The sequence below is a fragment of the Myxine glutinosa genome, chromosome 5 (assembly GCF_964187855.1).
Source record: "Myxine glutinosa chromosome 5, kmMyxGlut1.1, whole genome shotgun sequence".
NCBI lineage: Eukaryota > Metazoa > Chordata > Myxini > Myxiniformes > Myxinidae > Myxine > Myxine glutinosa.
The window spans coordinates 117,207,111-117,218,993 of NC_136265.1; the positions used below are offsets into that span (position 1 = coordinate 117,207,111).

Sequence of the window (11,883 nt, forward strand, 5' to 3'; positions counted from 1 at the left end):
TTGAAGTTTTGCAAGTTTTGAATAAAGTTAAGTTATGTGGTTAAGTTAGTTTTGCATGTTGTTATTTGTTTCCTCCCTCCGCAGGAACAACGAATCATGATCATTGTAAATATTGTGCTGTGTTATGTCGGTTGGGTAGGGCAAATCTAGATCCAAGGAGATCTGCATAGGTAGGTGCTTTTGTCTGTCATGATAGGGAATCCTCACCTGTAATTTTATTTAGCCCGGTTTGTCGGATTTAGTGTATACCTGTGATCATACGAGGATGATCGGGTGATAGGTAGAAAAGGGACTAAGCGAATTCCCCGGTGAGTCAAACCTCTGTGATCATTCCGGTGTCCCTTATAGCAATGCACTCTTATACATTAGCTAGGCCCATTAGCACAACACTAATTAAATTCCCCTGCCGCCACAATGGCTTACGGAAGAACAGACCGGAAGCGGCCACGCAGTGTTACACCATGAGGACAAACATCGAACAGGCAGGGTGAGAGACATGCCCAGGATGGCTCATGACTGGCCGGGGGGAGGAGCGAGCAACAACCAGAGCACCGATTGGAGAGGAGGGAGGATGAATGACGTGCCACACTGATTGGCCACCGACAATGACCTGCGACCGATGACGTAACACCAAAGGCGAGAGACGCTCGGCCAATCAGTGCGGAAGGCGCAAAACCACTACCTAGAAGCAGGTCGCTGATTGGAGGAGAAGCGCCGGTGACGTGAGAAGGCGCGAAAGGGCACAAGGAAACAACGCCCTGGTTGGCAGAGGGAGAGAGCGGACGTCACGGGACAGGCAATAAAACAACTGGCTCGCCGACATTTTCTTCTGCTCGTTTTGGCTTTCTTCCCATTTGGACCCTTTTCTGCCCTCGCTTTCTCTCCTGTTTGGACCTCTTCCCTTTGCCCTCTTGCTTTTGGACTGTCCCTTTGCGCTGGACCTTCTCTTGTGTTGGACCTCGTCCCGTTTGGACCTCTGCTCGTTGGAGGATGGAAAGACGTTGGCGCGCCGACGATTCTCTTACCCGGCATTCAAGCACGGACCTCGCGAACGATCGCGCGGGGACACGAGGCTTGCCATGCAGCGGCGTACGTGGGCCTGGTGGAGCACAAACGGGGGTAGAACGAGGCCTACTTCCCGCCGACCGGAGCTGCGTCGGACAATGCGCTCCAGCCGGACAATCCCTGACACTGCCAGACTGAGATAAGCTCGCATTCACAAACGCAACGAAACGTTAATTTTCATATTCTCCCATTTGTCTTGTGTTCAAATTCGGTGTGGAAGAGCGCTCACTAGGGGGTTTAGTTTTTACCGTCATGTCCATTGTTCTCAGGTACTGTTAATAAATATTTCTTTTTGTACATAAATTCCGTTTTCGTACATAAATTCCGTTTTCGTTGAGTTCCTTTCGCAGGTTGGAGACTGCGCGCGGACCGCCAAGTAAATCTCGCCATTTCTTCTTCTTTCCTTCTTTGTCCTGCGTGTGTATAGCAAATCCGCCATTGACCCGGACGCCTCAAGTAAGCTCGTTTCCATCCGTGATTTCCCCGGTCTAAACCGAGGGGGAATCGGACGACAATATGTCACCATGGAGGGTAATGTGTCAACATGGAGGATAATATGTCATGATTGAGGATAATATGTGATGATGGAGGATAATATGTCACCACAATGGAGGCTACTGTGTCCCCACTATATGGAAGGCAATGTGTCACCGTGGTGGGTAATGTGTGCATCCGTTTGGATAGATTTGAGGGGATAAAACGAGATGGATTATCAAGAGGAGCAAATCTGTCCCTAAAAGACGAGAGTCGAGACCATTCGCTCTCATATCGATTTCAAGGGTCGATAGTTGACAAATGGACAACAGGATGTATGTATGTATGTATGTATGTACTGTATGTATGCATGTATGTATGTGTGTATTTATGTATGTGTGTGTATGCATGTGTTTATGTGTGTAAGTGTATGTGAGTAAGTGCACGTGTGTATTTATGTGTGTATGTGTGTATGTATGTGTGTATGTATTTGTGTATGTATGTGTGTATTTATGTGTTTATGTTTGTATATATGTATGTATGTGCGTATGTTTGTGTGTATGCATGTATGTATATGTGTGTGTATGTTTGCATGTATGTGTATGTATATGCTTAACCAAGAAGCACACTGACCCGATGTCATGACGCCGAAGTCATGTGAGTAAATTAAATTAACTTATTAGTACGGGCGTTGTGTGTGTGTGTGTGTGTGTGTGTGCGTGCGTGTGTGCGTGTGTGTGTGTATGTGTGTGTGTGTGCGTGTGTGTGTGTGTGTGTGTGTGTGTGTGTGTGTTTTGGTTCGATGCATCTCATCTTAAAATAAATAGATGGTATTTATAGAATACTTCCCCTGCGCACTCAACTTGGTGCGAGCCAACTCTTATGTTTTTGAAGGGTTGGTTTCTTTCATCCAATATGGCTGCCAGACCACGTGAGCGATGACATCATAAATTTATATTCTCTCATATAATTGTTGTATAGATCACGCTCAATAAATTTCAAAATGATCAGAGTAAGTGTTGTCCCTGTGGAATTATGACGTCATAATTAAGGCACCAATGACGTCATCATTAACAACACCTATCCCCCATTCGGAGTTCTTTCCAATGAGCCACGTTTCAATTTTTTCCATGGAGCGGTTTTGGAGATATAGAGGTGCAACGTTTTTCCAAATGGCGCCTGCATCACGTGACCTATGACGTCGTAAACCTAATTATCATTACCATATTCGACAGGGGGAAGCCCTCGTATGGTGAAAATTTCGTGTCAATCGGACCAAGAATTGCAGATGAAAAAAAAATTCATACTCATCGAATCAAGTGTTGTACTTGTCGAATTATGACGTCATAAAGAAGGCACCGATTACATCATCATTAACATATATTCCCCGTGGGGAGTTCTTGACAACGCACTATGTTTCAATTTTTCCCATGAGCGGTTTCAGAGAAATAGAGGTGCAACTTTTTTCAATTTTTCCAAGATGGCGCCTGTACCACGTGACTTTTGACGTCATAATTATCATTCAAAATTCTCCAGGAGGAAGGATACATTGGTCGTGCACAATTCACAGCGACAAGACCATGAGGACGAAGACCTGATGTGAGTGTCCATTCCGGGCAATCAATGGTTCATTTGACATTCAATGGTTCTTTGGACATTCAATGGTCCTTTGGACATTCAATGGTTCTTTGGACATTCAATAGTTCATTGGACATTCAATGGTTCTTTGGACATTCAATGGTTCTTTGGACATTCAATGGTTCATTGGACATTCAATGGTTCATTGGACATTCAATGATTCTTTGGACATTCAATTGTTCTTTGGACATTCAATTGTTCTTTGGACATTCAATGGTTAATTGGACATTCAATGATTCTTTGGGCATTCAATGGTTCTTTGGACATTCAATTGTTCTTTGGACATTCAATGGTTCTTTGGACATTCAATTGTTCTTTGGACATTCAATTGTTCATTGGACATTCAATGGTTCTTTGGACATTCAATGGTTCTTTGGACATTCAATTGTTCTTTGGACATTCACTGATTCTTTGGACATTCAATGGTTCATCCGATGACGTTTTGCGTGACGAGGTTGAGACCTGTTTGTGTGTTTTGGTGAAATGTTTATTTTAAGATTCGGTCAAATCGACCAACTCAGTGATTATTGGAGGGAGAGATCCCGATGATCGGTGACGAAACACGAACCAAACTGCAGGTACAGATCGACTGAAACCAAGGAACATCGTGAACTCCGCCAACGCGCCATGTGCAAGGACAAGGACAAGGACCAGGACGAGGATCGGGACAAGGACCGGGACAAGGACAAGGACCGGGACAACGACCGGGACCGGGACCAGGACTGGGACAAGGACCAGGACCACGACTGGGAAAATGACCAGGCCAAGGACTAGGACCAGGACCCGGACACTAAATTCCGCGGTGGATCGATCCACGCAGAATACTCAGCGGGTCCGCCAGGGTGAGCCTGCTATACGCGGGTCTGCCAGGACGAGTAACCAATGAACGGTCACCCTGGAGTGACGTCATCTCGTTCGTCTCTCCTTTAAGATCACACGTTCCGATCGAGCTCCGGCTCCGCCACAGACAGAACCCTCAGCGCAGGGAGTAAGAGCGACCGGAGGGGCAAGAGCAGCGATAAGAGAGACGACCCTCCCCGACCCCTCGGCCTCCGGGCGCCTGGATGCAGGTGTGATGCGCCGGTTCACGGACAATGTCCGCAAGGTGTTGGATGGGCTCGGAGCCGAAAAGGCTTCCACGACTCCGACCCGGTCCGACGTGTGCGCATCCGAGCCGCTCTTCTCTGACCACTTCAACGTGTGCAAGGTGTGTGAGTCGGCGTGCACAATTATTGCATCAAGGTGCACCGATCGAGTTACCTGCACGCGTGTCATCGTTCCGGCCCCCCTACCTCTGCTTTCCCACCCTTTTAACGGCTCCCGCCGCACCGCGATGCACCTTATTTCCTCATCTGCAGTCTCGCCCGCTATCCATCCCCTAATCGATCGCTCCGCCCCCCCAATCAATCGCCCCGCCCATAATCGATCGCCCCGCCCATAATCGATCGGTCCGCTTCATAATCGATCGCTTCATCCTATAATCGATCTTTCCGCGAACCCGAATCGATTTCTCCACGCGACTACTAATTCACCTGTCCGCACCCCAGGAATAATCGAGCTATCCACCCTCTGCGTCTCCCTTAATGAGTCTTCTTCTTCTTCCTGTTTAATTTGTGGTTCTTCATTTTTCCCACCAGCACGCAAGGGCGTGGCACTCATTGTGACGTCACGTCATGCCTTTGCCAATTTGTTTTAACTGCAAAGTGAATAATAACAATTGTTGTTATTTATTATAATACTATTATAACATCCACACAAAGCCCTACTTAATACCTTTTGCAAACCAAGGTGATCTCGTGTAACCTTTCATCGCAGGTAAACTTATTTGTCCACTTATTGCATCCGTCCGTGCAAACTTTTAAATGTCCAGTTGATAAGCGTGGACAAACTTTTTAATGTCCAACCGAATGTGTGTTTTTAAGTTTTAACCAACACGTAAGGAGTTGTCCAAACGGTGTACCTGAGTAAGTGATTGGTTACCTGTGCTTCATGTGAAGTGGTGAAGCGTGCTTGGATTCTTTGTGTCGGAGGAAAACCTATTGTAGATTTTTCATTTGTCGAGTTACCATGAAAACCTGTCTGTGTCTGTGTCTGTGTCTGTGTCTGTACCTGTACCACTACATATCACCTATTTACTGGAATGGTTTTGTACTGCACCAGCACCAGCACTTGCTACAGGAGTCCTGACCAACAGGGGGTCCCTGTGACACCTTTATCGTGTTTAGGCAGCCATTGCCAGGTAATAAGAAGTTGGAGGTGGGGTCTTCTTCTTTCATTTGCAGCACCTGGAATCGGGGTAGCCTCATTGGTTGAGGGCGTTAGACTGGACTGTGCTGCTCATGCGATGCTCACCCGCTCTCTTCGCGAAGGACACCACGGGGTCTGTAACGTCCACCGACTGACGCCGGAAGTTCAGTTTAACGTCCATCCGAGGGACGGCGCACCTTGATGAATCGTCCTGCCTGTGAAACACCAGGATGGCAGTTTTTTGCTCAGTCAGGATTCGAACCCAGGCTAAACAGCATATAGGTGAGTGCGTACTTCTCGGTCTCAGCCGTGCTGTCAGCTCCTGCAGCCGAGGTGATAAATATCAACACTGAATGGGCAAAATGGCTCAGATACAGACACTTGGTAGAGCACACCGCCACCAGGTGAACAGTTTACGTTTTGTATCCACTGATAGGCCGGATCTGGATTCGGACCTGAACCAAAATCTAATCGTCTTGTTCTTGTCTCCTAACCAACTCGTCCACCAAGTTTTGACCAAATCCGTGCACAACTTTTTCAGATTTCCTGCTCACAGACAGACAGAGAGGGGGGTGAAAACACAACCTATGTCCACCTTCGGTGGAGGAGTCCAAAACACTGAAGCAGACGTTACGTAAGAAAATCAGTTTTACGATCGCCCTGGATTGGACAAAATCCTCATCTGTCTCCCAGGACGACGTCTCCAAAACCTATTCACTTTTGTCCACATATGCTATGATTTATCACTGTTGTCGTTGGAAGGACACCATGGGGTCTGGAAGGTCCACCAACTGATTCCGGAAGACGTTCTAACCCTAACCCTAACCCTAACCCTAACCCTAACCCTAACAACCCTAACCCTAACCCTAACCCTAACAACCCTAACCCTAACCCTAACCCTAACCCTAACCCTAACCCTAACCCTAACAACCCTAACCCTAACCCTAACAACCCTAACCCTAACCCTAACCCTAACCCTAACCCTAACCCTAACCCTAACAACCCTAACCCTAACCCTAACAACCCTAACCCTAACCCTAACCCTAACCCAACCCATGGTTCACTTTAATGTCCATCAACATTTATCAAATCTCTTCCTCTCCCATTGGAAGATCCACCACCATTGCTCCGGGTCGTCTCATTACACAGGAAAGACCAAGCACAGCTCAACTGGACAATTTCCTCAGCTTCAGTCATGTTCTCTGTTTCTTTGTGCCGCACGCCGAGCAAACGCTTTGTGAATGTGAAATCATTGATCTGGAAACCAAAATAAACTCTCTTAACTCTCCTTTGTGGTGACATAAGTGAAAACCCCGGTGCTCAAAATCCAATTGCAGGACGAGACCAAAAGGTTTTCAGAAAACCTTGAAAAGAATTCATGTAAATTGTCTGTGTTTGAGCTGAGGTTCCACTTTTTCATTTGCTCCCATCAGAGAAGCCTGACATTGTCGTCTTGGTTAAAGGAAGACATTCGGTCAAGCGAAATATTCCTGTATGACTATTTAGTAATCCGATAGGATCGTGAGCACCACATTTCTGGTGGAATGTTTATAGCATCATGGCTACTGAAGAAAAAGAGATCTCCATGGATTGTGGGTCTGTATGGACGAGCCTCCATGTGATTGGAATGTCTCCCATCTGCATCGGAGCGTGTTATCGTCTGCCTACTGCCGATCCAGATTGCATCAGATAACTTGCCACACGCATGGTGCCCAGCAAAGCCTCACTGAGGATTTTGGACGAATTCAATTTGCCCGACATAGATTGGACTAACGTCACCTTCAAACCGGATGGATACCACCCTGCCCGGATTAGAAAGCCACCCTGCCCAGAGTAGTAGCCACCCTGCCCAGATTAGAAAGCTACCCTGCCCGGATGAGAAAGCCACCCTGCCCAGAGTAGTAGCCACCCTGCCCAGATTAGAAAGCCACCCTGCCCGGATTAGAAAGCCACCCTGCCCAGAGTAGTAGCCACCCTGCCCAGATTAGAAAGCCACCCTGCCCGGATGAGAAAGCTACCCTGCCCAGAGTAGTAGCCACCCTGCCCAGATTAGAAAGCCACCCTGCCCGGATGAGAAAGCCACCCTGCCCAGAGTAGTAGCCACCCTGCCCGGATGAGAAAGCCACCCTGCCCAGAGTAGTAGCCACCCTGCCCAGATTAGAAAGCCACCCTGCCCGGATGAGAAAGCCACCCTGCCCAGAGTAGTAGCCACCCTGCCCAGATGAGAAAGCCACCCTGCCCAGAGTAGTAGCCACCCTGCCCAGATGAGAAAGCCACCCTGCCCAGATTAATAAGCCACCCTGCCCGGATGAGAAAGCCACCCTGCCCAGAGTAGTAGCCACCCTGCCCAGATTAGAAAGCCACCCTGCCCGGATGAGAAAGCCACCCTGCCCAGAGTAGTAGCCACCCTGCCCAGAGTAGTAGCCACCCTGCCCAGATTAGAAAGCCACCCTGCCCGGATGAGAAAGCTACCCTGCCCGGATTAGAAAGCCACCCTGCCCAGAGTAGAAGCCACCCTGCCCAGAGTAGAAGCCACCCTGCCCAGATTAGAAAGCCACCCTGCCCGGATTAGAAAGCCACCCTGCCCGGATTAGAAAGCCACCCTGCCCGGATTAGAAAGCCACCCTGCCCAGAGTAGAAGCCACCCTGCCCAGAGTAGTAGCCACCCTGCCCAGATTAGAAAGCCACCCTGCCCAGAGTAGAAGCCACCCTGCCCAGATTAGAAAGCCACCCTGCCCGGATTAGAAAGCCACCCTGCCCAGAGTAGAAGCCACCCTGCCCAGAGTAGTAGCCACCCTGCCCGGATTAGAAAGCACCCTGCCCAGAGTAGTAGCCACCCTGCCCAGATTAGAAAGCCACCCTGCCCAGAGTAGAAGCCACCCTGCCTGGAGTAGAAGGCCACCCTGCCCGGATTAGAAAGCCACCCTGCCCAGATTAGAAAGCCACCCTGCCCAGAGTAGAAGCCACCCTGCCCGGAGTAGAAGGCCACCCTGCCCGGATTAGAAAGCCACCCTGCCCGGATTAGAAAGCCACCCTGCCCGGATTAGAAAGCCACCCTACCCGGAGTAGAAAGCCACCCTGCCCGGATTAGAAAGCCACCCTGCCCGGATTAGAAAACCACCCTGCCCGGATTAGAAAGCCACCCTGCCCGGAGTAGAGCAAAGACTGAAGTAGCTCTTGACTACAATTTATACTATCAGGTTGATAAACCCACTCGAGACTGAAACTTGCTTGATCTACGCTTCACCAATGAACCTTGAAGAGTGACTCACTTAAAAGTCTTCTCTGGCATTGGCGATCACGATCACATGGTCATCATTAACAACGACTTTAAACCCACAATGAATCAACCTTCTAAACGCAAGATATTCGTAAATCAGAGAGCAGACTGAAGGAATATCCAGGGACATTCAGCAACTAAACAATAAATTAACGGATGAGTGAGCACCTGCCACCTGCCCATCTGCACAGTACTGAAGTCTCGCCATTTTAGAAAGTCTCCCTTTTATATAACATTAATAACACATTCTTTAGAACATGAGCTCGACTCGGCTAAATCTTCCTTGGATTAATAATATTAATATCCACAAAAAAAAATCGTTATTGTAAAATGACTAGAAAACGAAATTCCACTGCCTCGTGGGATGAATTTAAGAAACTTCGTGAATCCACTGTGAGGAGGATCCGCTCTTCGACATCAGAAGTATCATTGGTGGAAATCTTAAAGAAAATAACACCAAACCGTTTTGGGTCTACCTGAAATCCAAGGAACAAGAGCTACCTGGTATCTCATCATTGAAATCCAAAGAAGGAGAAATTGTAACCAATTCAACGGACATGGCAAACTTTCTCAAAGATCACTTCAGCTCCATATTCACTACGGAGGATCTATCCAGGTAACTATGTATCCCAGACGTACACACCTTGCTATATCGGCCACGGGAGTAGAAAAACTCCATGACATGAAACCAAACAAAGCACCTGGTCCGGTCAAAATCCCTACACAGGTTCTGAAAAGGTGTGCACCAAGTATTTCCCATGTTTTTCCCATGCACCAAGTATTTCCCATGTTTTTCCCATGCACCAAGTATTTCCCATGTTTTTCCCATGCACCAAGTATTTCCCATGTTTTTCCCATGCACCAAGTATTTCCCATGTTTTTCCCATGCACCAAGTATTTCCCATGTTTTTCCCATGCACCAAGTATTTCCCATGTTTTTCCCATGCACCAAGTATTTCCCATGTTTTTCCCATGCACCAAGTATTTCCCATGTTTTTCCCATGCACCAAGTATTTCCCATGTTTTTCCCATGCACCAAGTATTTCCCATGTTTTTCCCATGCACCAAGTATTTCCCATGTTTTTCCCATGCACCAAGTATTTCCCATGTTTTTCCCATGCACCAAGTATTTCCCATGTTTTTTCCATGCACCAAGTATTTCCCATGTTTTTCCCATGCACCAAGTATTTCCCATGTTTTTCCCATGCACCAAGTATTTCCCATGTTTTTCCCATGCACCAAGTATTTCCCATGTTTTTCCCATGCACCAAGTATTTCCCATGTTTTTCCCATGCACCAAGTATTTCCCATGTTTTTCCCATGCACCAAGTATTTCCCATGTTTTTCCCATGCACCAAGTATTTCCCATGTTTTTCCCATGCACCAAGTATTTCCCATGTTTTTCTCATGCACCAAGTATTTCCCAAAGATTTCATGATCTTTCAGAAGTCCCTTTCCTCACGAAGTCTCCCAGGTGACTGACTTAATGCTGACGTCATACCGATTGTGAAAAAAGGAGACAGGTGCAATCTGGCAAAATACGTCCTATTTCACTTACCTCTGTTGCAAGCAAAATACTCTAACACATCATTAGTCGCCATATTACGATCCATCGAAAGACTCGTAAAATACTGTATGGTAGTAAACACGGCTTTAGGAAAAATTATTCCTGCGATACTCAGGTAGCCGCCCGGGTAAACAAGCTTTGCTAAATCAGTTGATAAACGTGGACAAACCGATATCATCTTCCTTAACTTTAGTAAGGAATTCGACACAGTTCCTCACCAACGGATACTTACAAAACTCTATAACTTTGGCATAAGAAGCAACATTTTTGGCAAGGTACAATCCGCACTTTGAACACAGGTATAGTGAAACGTACCCTCACCTCACAGACGTAAGAATAACAATGGAAGTTGAGCATCAAAGTCATCGATAGTAACGGTCATCATCAAAATCAAAAGACAAGCAAAGGAAAGGTAAGAAATGGTGAACAGCGAGGTGTTCCGTTACCGAGCTGCTTGTAGAGCGCTCACCAAGCAGCTTAAGCACTCAAGCAAGCACCGACAATGAAACCGTTGAGATGCCCGGAGTGTCCAACAATGTCCAAATTCGACTAACCAGCAACGGTACCCGCCCTATGGGCGGGGCTTTGATTGGGAGGCCAAAATGAAAAGGTGAAATATCAGAAATGGAACGCTTTTTAAAATTTTTAAAACGATTTATATAAACATCCGTTAAATCATATCACACGCAAATCATCAAAATATAAAGTATTTGTAGAATTTCAATAGAAGCCACATCACTGTTCATATCGGTAAATATTATTCCATCGTGTTTGGAAAAACTGGAAAAATTGGAAAAATAGGAAATTGGAAAAACAATATAGCCTATTTTACTCCAGGGGGTCCCAGGATTACCCACCCAAAATATCATTGTGATCGGTTCAGCCGATCTCTGTTGAATGGTACCTGGGACCATTGTGGTACCTGGGAACAGACACAGACATTTGGTGAATTATGGTAAGATTAACACTTTTTAATAGTCGGATCTGCTGCTCAGGTCAATTCCGCTGTGAAAATTTTAAAATTACATTCAGGTGAAGAGATTATCGAGCTTATCACATGTTGCATGTAAAACGTGTGCAGAAATTAGATAAAGGCATGAACAGTGGCGTTTATAAGCATTGCGATGTACACAGGAATGCAGCGATTCATAGGTATGAAGATCAGTAATATCACCATTCGTAGATATGAAGCTTTATTGTACAGAAACCAACCTGTTCTGAGACTAGGTATATTTGAGCTGAGCGGACAAGGTGGGGGGGGAATTTAAAACCCCGAGCTGAGCAAGCCGGACGCACACTCACCAAAGATAAGATAAGCAAATGATCCTCTAGTTTTCATACAATCCCTTGGAGGCGTGTGTGTGTGTGTGTGTGTGTGTGTGTGTGTATGTATGTATGAATGTGTGTATGCGTGTATGTATGCATGTGTGTGTGTGTGTGTGTGTGTGTGTGTGTGTGTGTGTGTGTGTGTGTGTGTGTGTGTGTGTGTGTGTGTGTGTGCGTGCTTTGAGACCTGGTAGAGCTCCGTTCCATCTCCTTATAGTCTAGTAGGAAGACTAGGTCCCTCTGCACCCCCCGGAGATATACTTCTAATCAGTGTTTCTAGATTGGA

The 11,883-nt window shown here is 46.7% G+C and overlaps 1 protein-coding gene across 2 annotated transcripts in view; it reads left to right on the forward strand.

Annotated features, from left to right (window-relative positions):
• The first annotated feature begins 4,107 nt into the window (after positions 1 to 4,107).
• Positions 4,108 to 11,883, forward strand: part of LOC137427185 (syntaxin-binding protein 5) — a 331,945-nt gene continuing 324,169 nt past the window's right edge. For both annotated transcript variants that reach the window (XM_068116437.2, XM_068116439.2), the window contains exon 1: positions 4,108 to 4,384. In XM_068116437.2, coding sequence (XP_067972538.2) covers positions 4,253 to 4,384 — 132 coding nt within the window. In that variant the 5' untranslated portion in view covers positions 4,108 to 4,252. The remainder of the gene's footprint in view (positions 4,385 to 11,883) is intronic.